This window comes from Copadichromis virginalis, linkage group LG9, assembly GCF_057382275.1.
Source record: "Copadichromis virginalis isolate Kocher_CV1m ecotype Utaka linkage group LG9, C_Virginalis_male_GT1.1, whole genome shotgun sequence".
Classification (NCBI taxonomy): domain Eukaryota; kingdom Metazoa; phylum Chordata; class Actinopteri; order Cichliformes; family Cichlidae; genus Copadichromis; species Copadichromis virginalis.
Window position 1 is genome coordinate 23,199,681 of NC_140626.1, and position 17,637 is coordinate 23,217,317.

General features: G+C 43.5%; 2 protein-coding genes across 2 annotated transcripts in view; one reads left to right on the top strand and one right to left on the bottom strand.

Annotated features, from left to right (window-relative positions):
* Positions 1-10,138, top strand: part of dlgap1b (discs, large (Drosophila) homolog-associated protein 1b) — a 98,765-nt gene extending 88,627 nt beyond the window's left edge. Inside the window, exons 7-12 of the mRNA XM_085468259.1 lie at positions 477-862; positions 951-1,030; positions 5,063-5,478; positions 6,609-6,700; positions 7,431-7,583; positions 8,137-10,138. Of these exons, the coding sequence (XP_085324385.1) occupies positions 477-862; positions 951-1,030; positions 5,063-5,478; positions 6,609-6,700; positions 7,431-7,583; positions 8,137-8,352 (1,343 nt within the window). The 3' untranslated portion in view covers positions 8,353-10,138. The remainder of the gene's footprint in view (positions 1-476; positions 863-950; positions 1,031-5,062; positions 5,479-6,608; positions 6,701-7,430; positions 7,584-8,136) is intronic.
* Positions 10,139-12,083: 1,945 nt separating this feature from the next.
* Positions 12,084-16,986, bottom strand: tgif1 (TGFB-induced factor homeobox 1). The gene is made up of 3 exons (XM_085468260.1): positions 16,639-16,986; positions 14,570-14,799; positions 12,084-13,789 (listed from the first exon to the last, which is right to left on the bottom strand). Exons 1-3 carry the CDS (start codon positions 16,652-16,654, stop codon positions 13,112-13,114), a joined length of 924 nt encoding a protein of 307 aa, XP_085324386.1. The 5' UTR covers positions 16,655-16,986; the 3' UTR covers positions 12,084-13,111.
* Positions 16,987-17,637: the final 651 nt, after the last annotated feature.

Genomic DNA, 17,637 nt, shown 5'->3' on the forward strand with positions numbered 1-17,637 from the left:
ATTTACCTTCTGTCACATAAGGACGCATAAGCAGGGAGAGCTATATTTAGCACAATCACATTGCTCTGGATGTGTACAGTCAGTGCGTATAGAGCTTAACCATCTAGATCAGTGGGTCAAGTGGCTGACATACTAATCCTAACACCTAGATGCAGCTCTGATTTGTCAAAGTTGGCTCTAATCTACTGCACATTTTGACTGCAGCACAGACATCTAAGACCTCTGGGTGAACTGCCATCTATCTACATATATGTAAAAAATTAATTTCAATGGTGGTTACTGTATGTTTGATGTCCTTCATCTACTTTACGTTTACTTCTTTAAATGTCTATTAAATTATTATTGTACTTGCATTTAAGTGGACCCTGCTTCACAAATATCCACTTCTCTCAAACCTCGCACCTCTAGGTTCTAACACAGACTCAAGCACCAAGATATTTCTGACATCTGTCTTTTTGTGTGTGTCTTCTTTGCAGTGTCATCATGCATCACCACCTACAAAAAGACCCCTCCTCCGGTCCCACCACGAACTACCCCATCCAAACCTTTTATATCGATCACAGCCCAAAGCAGCACCGAGTCCGCCCAGGATGCGTACATGGACGGGGGTCCCGGCACACGAACGGGTATCAGTTCCCAGCCGGGCCTGTCCAACTCTACAGAGAGCATCGATAGCATGAAGGCCCTGACGGCAGCCATAGAGGCAGCTAACGCTCAGGTGCACGGCCCTGCGAGCCAGCACGTCACCAACAGCACCATCACCATCACTGCCACCGCCACCACTTCCGCAGTTGCACACGTCTCCGCGGACACCAAGGCGCAGAGAGAAGCTCTCCGCAAGTGCCTGTCCATAGGGATCCAGGTTTGCAATGAGACTGGGGTTCAGTCAGAGTTCTAATCCAGTTTTTCTGCCATGCAGACAATTTGAGAATTTCTCCCCCTTCTCTTAGGTGGACCCAGAAGAAGGAGGGCCCACAGAGGAGCAGTCTAAATTCCAGTCGATAGGAATTCAGGTGGAGGACGAGCGATGGTGAGTAGAAACAAAAAAGGGAGTAGATGTTCTTAAAGGGAAACTGGATAAGTAAGAAGAGAGATGAAACAGGGATATCAGAAAGAGGGCTTTTTGAAACCAGGGTAGGTTGATAATGTGCGTTACAAGCTTTTGCCCCCCCCCCCCCCTCCGCACTGGCTTCCCTACAGCAGCTGTCCACAGTTGAGGGGTGGCTGGCGTCAGAGCCCCCTCAACTAAGGGCCCCAAATGACAGCTGGGCCAGAGGATGTGGTATAGGGAGATTGGAAAGCTGAGGGGGTGAGTTGACAGCCATCTGTTGCTCCAGTCATTGTGATTCAGGCTGTTTGGGGCTGCGTGTTTGTGTATGTGTGGGAGGGAGTGAGGGAGGGAGAAGAGGAGGGAGTTTTATTGAGTTTGTTTAGGTCCGAGAGACCGCTGCGCTGTCAGTTAGCCGTTTATTCTGTTGCATGTTCCCAGTTTGAGGAGAAGAGCCTAGTGTGCTCGCTGTTTCATTAGCTCACACTGCACCACACTCCTTTAAGTTCTCTGGTGGGACACAGCCATTTGTAGCTTATCTGTCTGCTTTCATCCCCCCCCCCCCCCACACACACACACACACACACACACACACTTTTATTTTTTTAAGTCACCTTCTGTTTAGTTAGGAAAGCTAGTCAGTTTAGCCAGTTCCTGGTTTTTGCAACTCATTGAAGGGATGCTTCTAAAATTCAAAGCGACATAAGCTTTTATCAAAGGTCACAGAGAGGGCCACGTCCAGCACTTCAAAATGTGCTGGATGTGGAATGTTAGGGGATTTCTGAAAGGAGGAGGTCTCAGCTGATCAACCATGCTCTGAGTTCCTGGATACGCCAAGCCAAATATTAACTCATCCAGATAGGCTGTAGTCTACCTAAGTTTGGACTTGTTGTTATGCTGGACTGCAGCTAATGCATTTTTCTGGTTAATGTTTGGTGTTGGTTGGCATGTATTTTTGTTGATACATGCATGACTGTTTACCTGTTGGCATTCATCTGTAATGGTGTGTGTGTGGGTGTGTATGAGTGCACACCTGGGAGGTCTGGGCATGCTGCCCCCTACATTAGATTCCCAGACAGTGAGAGTGCCAGACTCCTACGGCCTTCTTCAGTGTGTCTGTAGGTGTGTGTGTGGGTGTGAGTGTCTGTGTGTTTTTATGCAGCAGTCATAGGTCATAACCTCAGCTTGCTGTTTGAACTAGGATTAACTGACGGGCAGTGGAAAGAGATGTAAAAGTGTTGGAAAGAACAAATAACATGCTTGTCTTTAGACAAACATCTTCCTTCTCTCTTTTACCTATTTTTTTTAATATGATAATATTTGTATATGAAGCATTTACTTAAATGCAAACTGAACAGGATGACTTATTTGATGTAGGTTGGTCTTTTACGACCCCACAAATTAAATTTAGGGTATGTTGGACACTGTACAGATTCTTTCCTAATCTCACCATGAAGGCTAGTGCCAGCCCTGATTTTTCCCGTCACTACCTGTCACCAGCAAGACGAGGAATTAACACTGCTATGGTTTTATGAAGGACTCTCTCTGTATTTGTGTGCTTGTGTGCATTCTTCGCTTTCTTCACCAAACATTCATCTGATGTACTTCCTACTCGGCAGATGTTTTGCTCTGAACCTCGTGTTCCAGAAGTCCAGCGTCTAATATGAAGTTGTTTAGACAAGTGTTCCTCATGTTTTGGCTAAAAATTCTTTCTGACACACTTTCACCATGGTATGTTTTCAGCAGCTTCCTGCCTTTATCATCAGAGGCTTTAACAGTGTAAAGATGTAACCACGGTGATGTCACTTACTGGGTTGTGGACTGCATTTTAAAGCCCCAAAGTTGACGTTTTAGCAGCCACCGTGTTTTTTATGGCCAGAAGTGACCATATTTGGATGAGGGGGTGGAGCAGTAAGTTATCAGCCAGGGGTAGCAAGGGAAGTTAGCAAGCTGTAAATCACATCAAACCAAACTATTTCTCAGATGATTACATTTTAAAAGTCTCCAAATGGCAAAAGTACTGCAAACAATGTACAGAGGTTCAGTTCAGTGACTCAGGTAAGCTGAGGTGAGGCCTAGCAGACACCTCATGTTATGTTAGTATGAAGAAGAAAATTAGCCACAGAGACAAAACTATTTTCAATGTTTATTAATTAAAAACTGCCATTTTTGATACTTTCTGACACACTTCATTTCTCAGCCATGGGATTTACCATTTGGCTGATAGCCCATCAAACTGCAATGCCTTTGTTACACACAGGCACTGCACTAGTCCTGAAAACTTAATATAAGGGATAATTAGCAATGTTAGCCTTTTTGTTTTTGCCCTAGCTGACTGAAGGCTTTCGTTAGACATTAAATCCAAATAAGGCATGTTTCTTTTTTTAGGGCCATTTCCTCTTGCTTTTAAGTGTAAACCAAGTATCTGCAGATGACAGGAAAATGAAGAAAACGTAGGACCTTCTGGTTCAGAGCAGCAGCAACATATGGAATGCAAAACTCAACCTCTGTGGTGATTTATCACTTTCTATTACTTGAATGTAGGAAGAGGAAAGATTTTCTGTGATTTTTATTAGCTCTTGCATACCTTACTTGTGTTTTATAGCTTTTTTCCTCTTTCACATTAACTTTTATCCTTTAAAACGCCCTAGTTCTTTTTGTTCTTCTGCCTCTTGTCTGTTGATCTAACCGTCTGTCTGTCTGGGCAGTGTTTGGCTTTGCCTGTTTCTGCCCCTGCAGGAAGTTGTTAGCAGCCTGATAGAAAGCAGGCTGTGGTCATTAGCTCTGAACACCTGCTTGGAGGAGTTATTCTTTAACTGCTCTTCACACTCACACAAACATACACGCACACGAAGGGCTGCTGGCATGTACACGTAAAGCGCATACACGCTGTTTGATCTACCCGACGCCACTCCCATCTTGCTTTCTTTTTTTTTGTGTTCACAGAAGAGGGGAGATGAATGAGAAAAAGGGGGAAGTAAAGATGAATGGGTAGAGTTCAGGAGGAGTGTGTGTCTGGAGATGGGCTGAGCGAGAGGTGATCATTTGTGTGTGTCATGCTGCAGGCAGGTCAGGTTGAGGTTTCATGTGTGAGAGGACTGTGGGCAGTTTTTGGTTTAGAGTAAAGCTAACAGGCCTGGTGGAGAGGGTCTATTGACAGGACAATTGTAATCCCATATATGTCTCACAGTAGTATAATGGATTTTTGAATGGAGGCATTTGTGTTAAACTGAAATGAGCACTAATACCCAGTTATTTTCTTTAATCCTTAGAGCCCATGTCCATGAGGGCTTTTATGCCTTTTCATCAAAGTGTATCACTTATTTTTAAAGTGTCTCAATGACCACCACTCTGCTACATTTTTGTATATGTTATTAAATTATGTGCTTTAAGTCATGAGCTGTAATCAATTATTAGACTAATGGCTTGTCCAATCACTGTGAAGTTAGCATGCCAGTTCCCTCCCCCTCCTCTCCTCTCCCAGCACCCGCATCCCTCTAACATCCCATTTATCTCTTGGGTGGTGAGCTGCTCTATAGAACATCGCCAGCTCTGTGTGTGTGTGTATGTGTGTGCATGTCTCTGCTGTTGCACATAGTGTGGAGAGACTTGGCAGAGGCTGCCCGACAGCGGCACAAAGCCTCTGAGTCAAATGCGACATGGCACGCCCAGCTGTAGAGAAGGGTTCCAGGTGTGAGTGTGTGTGCATGTGTGTTTTTGTGCTACCACTATTTGTGTATGCGCAGCGGTCCCACAGCAGGGCTTGCGGTGTGACAGAGGCCTGTACACACTGTTGCTATTGAATGAGCCAGGTGACAAAACATACACGCACACGCACACTCACACACAAAAGATGTTCCACAATACAAAAGCTATTCATCGCTGAGATCATTGTGATGATAATTGCTGCTAAAAGGAAGGCTATAAAAATAAACTAATCAGATGTTTAACAGGTGAAGAATCAATAATACCTTTGTGCGTCCCACGTAAACTTATTCTTACATCTTCTCCTAGTCACCGCAGAATGACCCGCTCCAACAGTGTAACCACAGCTGTGCAGGCTGACCTCGACGACCCATCAGACGCTCCGGACCTGCCGCCGCGTCTCTGCGCCACCATGCCGCGCCAGCACTCACGTGATGCTGCCACTTCCACCGTCAGCATCCAGGGCTCTGGGAACCACTACCACGCTTGTGCCGGAGATGACTACGGGGAGGTGGGCTTTGACCCATCCATCCTGCCTCCTCCTGACCCCTGGATGGACAACGTACCTGAACCAGAGGGTGAGGCTCTGGAGGCGGTTGGGCGATCGGTGTGCCCGCGTGACGGCCGCTGGTTCCTCAAGTTACTGCAGGCTGAGACAGAGCGTATGGAGGGCTGGTGTAAACAGATGGAGCAGGACGAGATGGAGAATGAGCTGCCTGAAGAGAGTGAGTTGATTCATTATGTTTAGATGTCATGATAAATTTTACTCTGTTATGCAGTGATATTAGGTCTATTTTTCCTCCTTTCCTCCTCTCCTCTTTTGATTTGGAGGGTGCTGGTATTCGTGGTACTGGACCACAATAGCTGCTTGTTCCTGTCTCAGGCCCTCTGGCCTCCACAGACATACCGTGCATACTTATCAATAGGCCACTGCTGGGCCCAGCCACGCTTGTGTCCTCTGGATACACTGCATAACGATCTCTCACACAGGGTTTGCCGAGTGCCCCTTCAAGGCAATTATTTCATCTTGATGTAACACACAGAACAGCACTCGCCTGTATGCACACATCGAAATATGTTTTACACACGTACACTCAAACAGACATACCAGACTGAGTAAACAAGCCACAGACTGTAAGCACTGTATTCGTACCTGCGCAGCTGATTTCATGTTTTACTGAAAATGCCATTGCGTTTGCAGCTAGTGTTTTGGTTCCAGGCAAGAGATTTTCTCACAGAACATGGATAACAGGGAGGCTGTCTCAAGGTCATATTTTCCCTGATCCCAGACTACAATGCACACGTGCACACACAGACACACTCGCACGCATCCTGAAGGGGTTGAAGTCTTTGTCTGCAGCACAGGTTCATTACTCACCCTCTCAGTTTCTAATAGCACTAGCCTTATGTACTAGCAGTTGCCTAGCAGTTGAGTCCATATCACTGATCAGTGACATTTAAATTAGTTGTGTAGCCTTTTTTATCTTATGCATGAGGCTGCTGGAAAGTGATTGTAAGAAAAATAAAAGGTTGCTGTTGAGACCAGGTGCTTGATTTGACCATGCTTAAAACATGCAGTGTTTTGCATTGTGTGTTTAATGATTTTGTATTTTTGGAAAAAGAATTGTGAAATATAAATGGATTTCTGTCATTCTCATCTGATGTTCACAGATGTTTTGTATTTTGAAATGCTCGTACGAAGCAGGTTTCTAATCCATCCTTTTTTGTTGCATTACTAATGCAGCCCCTCTGTTAGTGGTGCAACATGCCTGCAGTATGCAGTCCTGTGAGTAATTGCATTGTGTGGGTGTGTGGGTGTGTGTGTGCATGCATGTGCGTCTGTGTCTTTCTGCAGTCCTGGGTAAGATCCGCAGTGCAGTGGGGAGTGCCCAGCTGCTGATGTCCCAGAAGTTCCAGCAGTTCCGGGAGCTGTGTGAGGAGAATCTGGTATGTGTCACCTCATCCTCTGCATGCTCCCCTCAGCCCTCCCCCACACTGACATCATCCTGCACAAATCACTCTGACAGGCCAGGCCAGAACTCATTTACTATGCATCTACTATAGACATCACATCTTTGCAGTCACTCGCAGATGAAAGGAAAGAGCATGGCTGCGTGGATATCTGAATGCTGATCCCAGGATTTACATATCTTCATTAAAACCCAGAGATTTATGTTTTTTATGCCTTTTGTTAAAAATGTAAAATTCTATGTTGCATTATTTATAGATTATTTAACAAACATTTAAGCTATTTAAAAACAGCAAGATTTATTTAACTAAAAAAATCATTTTTGTCTTTTACTAACTGAGAAAAAAATCCAAAAATATACAACTGGAATACTGCTGTGTTTGTGTTTATGTAGCAATGGATTGCTTAACCTTCTTAAGTGAAGGATGACAAGACAGATTAAGAAACTGTTTTTTAATCACAGCAGGTCTATGATTCAGACCAACTCCAGTACTCCCACTTATCACAATATGATGCAACTGTCTCACCTGTTCCACTGCAGTTCTAAAAAATGTTTGGCTAAACAGTTAAAGCCAATTTTGTGATTCCTCTAACTCCTATTAAATATTATAGAGCAATAGTATTTTTTCGAAAAAGTGTGTGATAATCTTATAAACCGTATTAATTTTTTTATGTGTGGTTTCCATGCATGTGATGTTTGTGTATCAGAATCCAAATGCGCATCCGCGGCCCGTCTCTCAGGACTTGGCTGGATTCTGGGACATGCTCCAGCTGTCCATTGAGAACATTAGCCTGAAGTTTGATGAACTCCACCAGCTGAAAGCCAACAACTGGAAACCTCTGACTCCTCCAGAAATTCAGGTGCTGACACATACGGCAAATACGAGCTTCAGCCAACTCCATTTTAAATAATCAAATGACCTAACTGCAGTGTTGTTTTGGAATGCTCCACTAACCCGCATGCTATCTTCTGTCATTACTGTATACTTTGAATTGTAAGTCCTAATGATTTACAGTTAAGCTTTGTTGTAGCATGCTTACATGTGTTGCTTACTGTCATGTCGGCTGCCTGACGCCATCACTTGTATTTGTGTGTTTTGTTCTGTCTTGTCGACAGTGAGCTGCTTTTGAGAAGCCACTCTACCTGCCATGCACCGTTGGGGCCTGCCCATCTCCAATGGTCTTTTACCTCACGCAATGGCCACCATCGTGCTGTCTTTCCCCACACAAATGGCTGCCACTGTGAACCATAACCTCATTAAAAATTGCATGCTTATGCCGGCAACAGCCACACCGCTCTTGCTAACCCTCATGCAAACCGGCTGCAGTCGTGTCGCTCGTCCATGTGTTTACCTGCAGCTTGCCATAAGGACTCTCTGGTCTGTCTTTAAGACTATTTGTCATTCCTGTCCAGGAGAGAAGGATGCCTCCTCCTGTGCCAAAGAAGCCCCAGAAGGGCCACCCTCCCCTGGCTAGGGACCGCTCCCTGGAGAGCTCTGAGCGCCAGCGTCTGGAGGCTCGCAAACGCCTGCTAGCTGCCAAACGCGCCGCGTCAGTTCGGCAGAGCTCTGCTACCGAGAGCGCAGACAGTATCGAAATCTATATTCCTGAGGCTCAGACCAGACTATGAGACACACAAACTCATATAACAACACACAGGTCCAGTACACTGTCCCATAAACACAATAGCACTGAATGGTAATGCTACGGTGCTAACATACTGTAACATAATCACATTTTTTGCAGACTTCCCAGATCACTGTGAAGTCAGTTGCTATGGAAGCTGGTTGAAGAAGTAATGTACACTTACAGTATTTATTTATTACTTAATTAATTTATCTTTCTGTCTCTTCTTCCCTTCATTTCCTTCTCCCAGCTTTGATGTAGCACTCCCTCTGTTCCTTGTACCTCCACCTGCTCGTTGCTCCCAAAGAATTATCTCACTAATCCCCACGTTTTAAGTGACCTGATATTACAAAGATAAGCCTGGTGTAGCACAGCAGTGTTGCTTCACACGGATATGTTTCAGGAGCCCAGGACGCAATAACATGGTGGAGGGATTCTGCGCGTGTGTAGGTGCTTACGTGCAAACACACAGGCAGTTGTAAGTGATGTATTTAATCTATCAGATCAACTGAAGAGACCAGACCAGAATCATTCTTGATATTTATTATGTTATATTTTCTATTTAAAAAAAATCTAGTTTTTAAAAAGAAATCAATATCTGACTCTAAGAGTACTACAGCCACAAAAGTCTGTGTTTTGTTTATTGAGGTCACATTTTAAAACGTAATATTAAAAAGCCTGCTTATAGAGGCAGCTGGTAACACAGTTCACCTTCTGCCTGAAAGTGGGTCCTTCCAGTTGCGGGAGGAAAGGTCAAGAGGTTAGATTTTGCTCCTTCAGGTTCAGCAAAGTGGCTCCTCAGACAGTAGGAGTTAGGTTTTCGGCCTCTGCAAAGAGTGCAGTACCCTGAAAGGTTCCCAGAAAATGCCACAAACCGAATATGTGTTGTATGTGTGACAGGATGAGCGTGTGCGTGTTTTGGTTAACTTGTTTGTTTCAAAAGTGCTTCCTATTTTTCTAGGTCTAAAGGGTCCTAGCTGTAATCGAAGATTAAGGTAGCAGCATCAGCAGACTGTAAAACAAATCACCCGTCTTGTCTGAATTGAGACGGAGCAGAACAAGTTTGTATAAAGGATATATAATGACATGAAGTGCATGCTTACACAAGGTAACTGATATTTTTGTCTTTTTTAACAGATTTATTCCTTACTCACACCACGTTTAAACTCTTCAGTGTAACAGACTAAGCTAAAGGACTCATATGTGGTACAATACTGGTAGTTGTACGATATTTTATTATGTCATTTTTAGACAAGAAGAGTTTATGGACAGTATTGAGACTACGGGACTGAGAAAGGACTATTTCTCCTCACTGTGTGTGCACTCCCTCTGCCTCTAAATGAAGCAATTATTTGAAGGTCATAAAGAAAAAAATAATCCAGTTTCTAATATTTTGTATTAGTGTTTAATTTATTGATTAGGAGAACAATGACTGTTTATTGCCATTGTTATTATATTATTATTATTATGCACTGAAAACAAGGCCCTTATACTGTGTTTGTGTTTTATTTATGTTCTCCAGCATGACAGGCGCCTTTTTTGTCTTTTCCGTTTCAGTGATCAGCCTTAATTTCTATCGCGCTAGTCGAGCACAACTGCAGTCTCAGGGGAAGGTGTGTGTGTGTGTGTGTGTGTGTGTGTGTGTGTGTTTGCGTGTTGGCGAGGTTCAGAGAGAGAGTGTGACTGACTTCATCTGACTGTATATGAGCCATATTGTTGTCTCTTGTTGTACATAATTCCTGCCAGCAGGATAGGCCATGATCTTAATAAAGCAACCAGTGTCCATACCATATTCTCAATTATGTTTCTACTGAGCGTCTCAACCCGGCTTACTGCAGTAAAACAAGGTACTTCTGTCAGCTGCTTGAATGTGGAGACAATCCCGAGTCAGTTTATGGTCACTTAATTCTTCACGGACTAGCAGAACTTTGGTGTGTAGTCCAATTTTCTGTATTGATCTGATAAAGTTGTGTGCCATTGGATAACTATAGGAAACACGGTATATTCCTTTTATTTGTCCCACAATGTTGAACTACTACCTGAGCTTTTGAGCTTTTCATCGAGAGATGTGCGAAGATGATGTAACCATACAGTATGATTTGTAACTCCTTTAGTTGGTCAATAAATATTTTTAGAGAGGGTGCTTATAAGTATAGTTCAAACTTCATGCCATTTAATATAGACAAAGCTCATTTTAGTACTTTTTCTTTGGAACTTGTTTTAAGTCAAACTGTCTGTCGAATAAACAATTCATTTAATTATGTTTATTATATTAACATATCAATATAACCCTCCTGGTATAGCAGGGAGTTAGAAACCAGAATGTTGGATTGTGCTTTAATTGCTAAACTCACTCCAGCAGTCCTGGCAAATCTGAAACTTGTGATGTAGTTATATTAAGAGAAAAACCTTCAAATAAACATTTGTACATACATGAATGTTTCCCTATGTAAATGTAAACTAAAAGAACAAAACAACATATTACAAGCAGATATACATTTTGTAATTAATGTTATTACACTCTTGATGTTATGGCACGTGTATGAGCTCTTATCAGCATTAAAAAACCTCATTGCCATAATTTTGTGGTGTTCATTTCTTTCCTGTCACATGTGTTCTCAATTAGAATATAATTAAACCGATTACAAGGCCAGCGTGGTGTGTTTTTAGGGCATTTCCCATCCGCAGGGGCGGATCCCCATAATTAGACGCCGCTTTTGGCCTCGGCTTAGCCTTGACGTTTCTGTACGTGCAGCTTCTGGTGATTTGTCATTCACACATCAGTCATGCTGAGGCGAGGTGTGCTGGCTTCGGTGGCTAGAGTTAGGGTAAAGGGTTGTGGGGGTGTTGTCTCTGTGTATGGCCTGCCCTGGGTCAATCTACCCATCATATGGTCCTCTATGGTGGGCTGCATCTGCCTACTTGTGTGCCTGGAGGTCTGTTTAAACCCTTAGTGATTACATCATTTAGATCAGACCCAACCTCTGTCACCTCTGACAGGAACCGACAAAAGGTTCAAAGGAATCCTGCCTGTTCCACCTATTATGCTATTAAATGAGTTAATGTTTCATCAGTTGATCAAAAGTTAGCCTATCAAATATGATAATGCAGCATGTATAAATGCTGAATTTGTCAGTGCTACATGGTATTAACTGCAGTTCAATTGCATTCAACCCCTGATCTTGAGTGGTTACATATCATAGCCTGCTAGTTAGTGAACAGGTAACGTTGCGGATTATCATTTTAATGAAGATGTTTAAAAAAAGATCCCCTTAAAATCCTAAAAGTAAACTGCTGTTCAGCTTAAAAGACGGGTATAATAACAAAAACAGTAAGGTGTACCTGCCTGACCTAATACAGAGAACAACAGAGAAGCATTGCCAGATGGGAACAGCTGTACTCATATGTAAGCTTCCTTACACTGACTTTATTGGCACGTAAACCCTGTCAGCGAGAAAGTGTTGACGTCTGCTGTTTACCTGTGTTAATTTATACAGGATTATGCTAATGCATGGGAGCTGTTTTAAAGCATTCGCACACACAGGACTGCATCCTGTAGAAAGACAGGAATGCTACACTATTGTTTTCTCATATTCCCTTCTTTTATATACACTGAACAATTAAACTAAACACACTACTCCCAACATTAAGGGATAAATGTGTGCAGTAGAGTTAAGTGATCTGAATGATCCAAAGCAGGGCAAAATACTTGAATAAAAATGATCAACTCTGAGATGTAGAAAAAACAAAACTTTATTTGAATCCCATGTGACCCCTAGTTGCCACAAACATTGCACAGTATGAAAAGAAATCACATCATTGGGCATCATGTCACATTAACTATACACATGGTCCTATTATACAAGGAAATGTTTTTTGGTGATTTTTTTTTTTTTTAAAAAGGGCTGTTTTTTTGTCAGGTTGTAAAACAGCAAATGCAGAAAAACATATGTAGTGTTTAATTTTTCCAGTCCACTGGCCGTCATTTTTCGCTGAGTGATGGGATAAAGGCTCATGCTAAGAACCTGCTACATTGGTCTTATGAAACACCCCTCAGTGACAAAAAGAAAAGTTAAAAAAAAAGAAGCATAAAGGGTTTTTTCCTTTTAAAAATAGCTAAAAGTAAATAAAAATTAAAAACTATACTTATGAAAACAAACATTTACTACAGTAGTGAATAAGTTTGTCATAGATGCCAAGAGCAAAGTATTTTTAAGACACTGAGATGACCTTCCTCTGCCTTTAGTGTGCAAACAAACAAGGCAGACCAATCATGAACTGATCTCTGAAATGTTGAACAATAATAATAATAATTAAAGAAAAAAAAATATTAAAACGTGTGGGTGCGACCAATCCACCTGACCGATCTGTGAAGGAGGACTGATTCTTGCTCTTGCTCCGTTTACTACAATACAGTATAATGGAAAGACATAAAGACAGGCAGCATTGTTCTGATAACATTTTTGGTCCCTGTGTGCAAATAAAATACACATGTAGATACATAAAGATACATGTATATGAAATGTATAAACAACTTACAGCCAAGGCACCTCGATACGGTTTTTCTTTTCTTTTTTTTGTTCAATAAGAAAGAAAGAAAAGCATCCATGTCAATTTGATTGGTATACCAAAAATAGAAATGGTCAGGCTTTCGTGTGGATTTTGTTCTTTGTTACGTGCAGACGAGTCACTGAAACGAAGAGTTCCACAGCTGAGATGCAAAGTCAGTCTCTAGTTCCTCCACTTCTGTCAACTTTCCTCCTTTAAGCGACCAGCTGTTTGGCCTGCAGCTCCATCTCTGCAGCCCGTTTGAGGGCCACATCCACCAGGAGCTGGAAACCGCTGAAGTCTTGTGTGAGGTCTGGAGGGGTGGGGGGAGGGGTGTTGAACAGCCCACTGCGGGGGCTCAGGTTGCCTTCTATGCTGGTGCTGCTGAGGATGGTGGTAGTGGGGGTGGCGTTGGGTAGTGGCTGACTGCCTGGCCCTTCTTCCCGGCACCTAAGCAGCGCTTGAGCCTGCACGGCATGCAACAACTCAGCTGCCCTGTCACAGTTCATGCCGGGCGCGCTGGGGTGGGAAGCTGTCGGGCTGGTTTGCATTGCTGTGGTGACAGTAGTGTGACAGATGACAGAAGGCCGGGTGGGCACGAGCCCAGGAGACGGGGACGCGGAGGTCGGAGAGGGCACGGTGGGGGACACCGCTTTTCTCAGGACGCTGGGCACGGCAGGGTCGAAGCTAGACGGGTGCAGCACCCGTTTGTCGTAGCTCTCTTCTGTGGCTGCCGCGGGGCTGCTGTGTTTCGGGGACTGGGAGCTGTCAGAGAAGCTGTCACCAGCTTTGCTACCTTTCCTGGATATGGTGAACTGGTTGGGATCTTTGCCATCTTTCCTCAGCATCTCCGGGAGAAGTCTCCGGCGTGCGTTAATGAACCAGTTGCACACCTGCAGAAGACGATAACAACAACAACCCACACAGTCAGAAAAGGCGCGTCACATGGCTCGCTTCCATTCTGCCTTGCGCTTTGAAAGAAAATCTGCTGGTACATTTATCCCCAGGTGCAGTCTGCACATGTCAGCAGAGAAATCGAGTGAAAGGTAAACCCTACCTATCACATGCTGACATTTCACACACCGCAACCATTTCCTGTTTTAATCATTTCACCACTGCAGAAATGACAAAAGACACCTCTGATTATAAGCTAACCCCTTTTTTAATAAAGGTCAGTTTAGATTTAGAAATCTTGTCTTGAAAATAGTTTTGAATAAAAAAATAAATCTCTTTTGTAATAGCAGCATTCACAGTTCACTCCACTCTTTTTCTCAGTCCTCCAGGCTAGTCGTAACTGGCTTAAGGAGCCTTTCAGCTCTAACTATGTAAATGACTCCGCATTGTTCCCAGACAGCTGGGATAGAAAAGGGGCTAGAGGGAGGGAAATTCCTGTCCAAGTGCCTCGGCCAAGCCCACAGCACACAGGGAGTAAGTTTACTCACTTTGTCTCAGACTTTTATGTTGCAACATCAAGCTGATCTGGATGACCTTCAATTCACAGTGTGTATGTGTCATAATTTGTTTGTGATCCAGACAGGAAATGATTCAGTCAAGCTGACACTTGTTTCCTCTTGACTTTTACAGTGGTCTATTTACTCTCTCTGGGCTTAATGGCAGAAAAAAAACAGCTTCAGGCGGTACTATCTTTTTTCCGTCAGAATCTGTGCCCGTACCTGCAGTGTAGAGAGCTGGGTCTGCTTGGACAAAAGGGCTTTCTCCTGTTCAGAGGGGTAGGCGTTGTAACGGTGCTCATACAACCAGTCCCTGAGGATCTGAACGGACTCCTTGGGCAGATTTCCCCGCCGTTTTCTCTTCCCACTGCTCCCCGCGCTGGACGACAGATCCAGAGGGGCGTCCACGCTGTCCTCATCGTCAGTCTCGCTGCCCGACAGCATCATCAAACCTAAAAAAAATCACGAGCGAGTGCAAGAGAAGGACAAAAAAAAAAAAAAAAAAAAGAGCGTGTGAGGCCAGGACAAAGAAGAATTTATATCCTCTAATGTCAAGCCACCCCGTTGTCAGAGCGGCTCTGCCACAGCCGCTCAAGTTGTCTGGGAGGCAGCTGATGTGTCAGAAGCAAGCTGTCAAGTTCAGCCATGTGATTCATATAAGGAGCCAGGGAGGGTGTGAGGAGGAGGAAGAAGGGGAGGGTGGATGTAGAAAGGGGGGGACGTCACAAAGGCTAGCCTGATGCTGTGTCAGTTATAAAACCTGCCTCAACAAATACAAGCCAGGTCTATTCTAGACAGGCTGATAGCTGGCACAGCAACAATCTCTGTGTAAAAGGGGAGAGTTTGTTTTGAAGAACAGGAGCGCTGAATCTGAAAGATTACAGAGTCTGTATTTTTTGTTTTTTTAAATGGGAGGCTTAGGATCTAATCGAAGTCAATCATGATCAAAGGAAGTGCTCTGAATTGCTTTGAATGTCAAGAGTACAGCCCAGGCAAACTGATGTGCTTTTGAACTGCTTTTAAATTTGTCCCATTTTCCATCTGGCATATTATATATTAAACATTTTCAGTCCCATTTAGTAACTAACCAATACAAAACCTTAATATGCGTCCCTCCTCTTTATGATAAAGACACACTGAGGTTTATTAAAGACTGGCTCCTGTGATTTTAGGTCAATATTTACACCTGGACACCAGCACCTAGGCTACTGTACGGGAAGCCAAGCGGTCATAGCGAATAAAACAGGCCAGGATATTTATTGTACAGCCGTGAGCTCCCGGGCAAACTAGTGGGAAAGAAGTAAGAAAGTTCCCAAGTCAAGAGTGGCCAACAGGATGAGGTAATTACGTAGGTTGGAGAGGCGAAGGGGGAGGGGAGACCTGTTGCAAATAAGCGTCTCCAGACTAAACAAAAGAATCCAGGGCTGCCTGCTCCTTTGTACGCGTTTCAAAAGTTTCTACTTGCAAACAGCGACTTTGGCGCAAACTTTCCACCAGCCGAAATACGTCGCTTCCACTGAAAGGCCAGAAAAAAGACATTTTAACCCGAGAAACACGACAGTTTTTCTAAGTTTGAACAACTTGTAAGAAGGTTCTTTTGTGTGCGTGCGTGCGCGAGCGAGCTGCACCACGAGGTCCATGAATGTAACAAGGCAACAGCAAGTTCCCACAATGAGGTCAGGATGAACATTAGCCTACATTTGGATTTTGGTCATATTTTAAAGGCGCTGGGGGCTGTTTCCGTTCGCTGTTCGTAACTAAAAAAGATACAAAATATCGAGGTTTTTTTTAAGCTTACAGGCTGCCAAAATGTAACAACCCCTGAAGTCACAACAGTCGCACAACTTTTGACTTGTATCGACTATCACCACTTATCAAGAACCGAAAAACTTCTTCACAAATGTAGCTTATATGAGGTTTCCACCGTAACAGAAAAAAGGCGAAAGCGTCTTTTAAATCATTCTGAAAGTTGTCCCAGTTTATACCGCGACTAGGAAAACAACACACGGCGACACAGTCGTGCGTTAGCCTATTGTGTGAAAACTTGAATAAAGCACATTTAGATAACCTAAAACGGTGGCTAAACCTTGCTATTGTCGACTTTTGACATCGCGCCAACACATGGCAGAAAAAGCCCCCCTGTCATGTCTGGAAAGGAAACAATAGACTGCATGGTTTGCATATGAGGGAAACGGTTCTGTTACTCATTCTTTAACGCCGTCTCCGTCTAAAGTCGTTTTTTTCCTCTTCCCTAATACTTTAATGTTATTTCTTTTAAAAATCCCACCTACCCTTTTTGGTCTTCATCTTGAAAAAATGCCCGCTTATTCCTCGGCAAGCGGAGAAGACAAATTCTCTGTCAGAGCTGTGTTTTCCCCCCTAGATATCCCCAGCGTGTATCCGAAATCTCGAAAATCCTTGTTCATTAAAAAATGCTTCTTTTTTCCCGTTTTAGATGTTCTTCTCTCTTCTAGTCGTCCTTCTTTGGAGACTTGAGGTGGCAGGAGAGGGGGGTGGGGGGTTGTGGGTTACCTGAGATCTCTGCGTCCCTTTCTGCTCAAAGCCCCTTTTCTCATTGACTGTGTGTTTGATCCTGAAACTGGGTGACAGCTATCTTTGACAGCTGCGTGACTAAACGCAAAGATCCTCCCACCACCAGTGGAGAACAGGAAAAATCTCTGACATCAGCATGGCTTGTTCCACTGACATGAATACAGTCTTGCTGAGCTTTAACTGCTGCTGACCCTACTAATAAAGTGAATATATATCTATATAGATATATAGATATGTATATCTATATAGATATATAATATGCAGAAAGCGTTGTTTAGGCGGGCAAGCAAAATGACAACAATAGCAGACTGGGGGATAGCACTGCGGACCTCGTGGTAACACCTACAGATTAAAAATAACTAAACTAACCACAGTAATTTAAAACATATATATAGCACATTATTGCTACAGGCTATGCCGCATATTTCCGAATGAGCGTCGGTGTGTTTTTGTGGTGCAAGCTTCATCGCCTTATCACAGTCTGTGGTTTATCACCTTTCGTATCGCTTGTTTACATCGTGAAGAATTACCTTCACGTACTCCCAACAATAATTCTTCTGCATGCGAGTGCTTTTTAACAATGTGGCTTCGTATAGGCTGCTGCAGTGTGTTACAATAGGGGCCTCGTGTTGTGTTTATGGTAATAGCAGCAAATCTCGTGTTTATACTACTGTGCATCCCCCTCCTCCTCCTCCTCCCGTGTTGTGACTGTAGTAGTCCATTCTTCTGTATCCCTA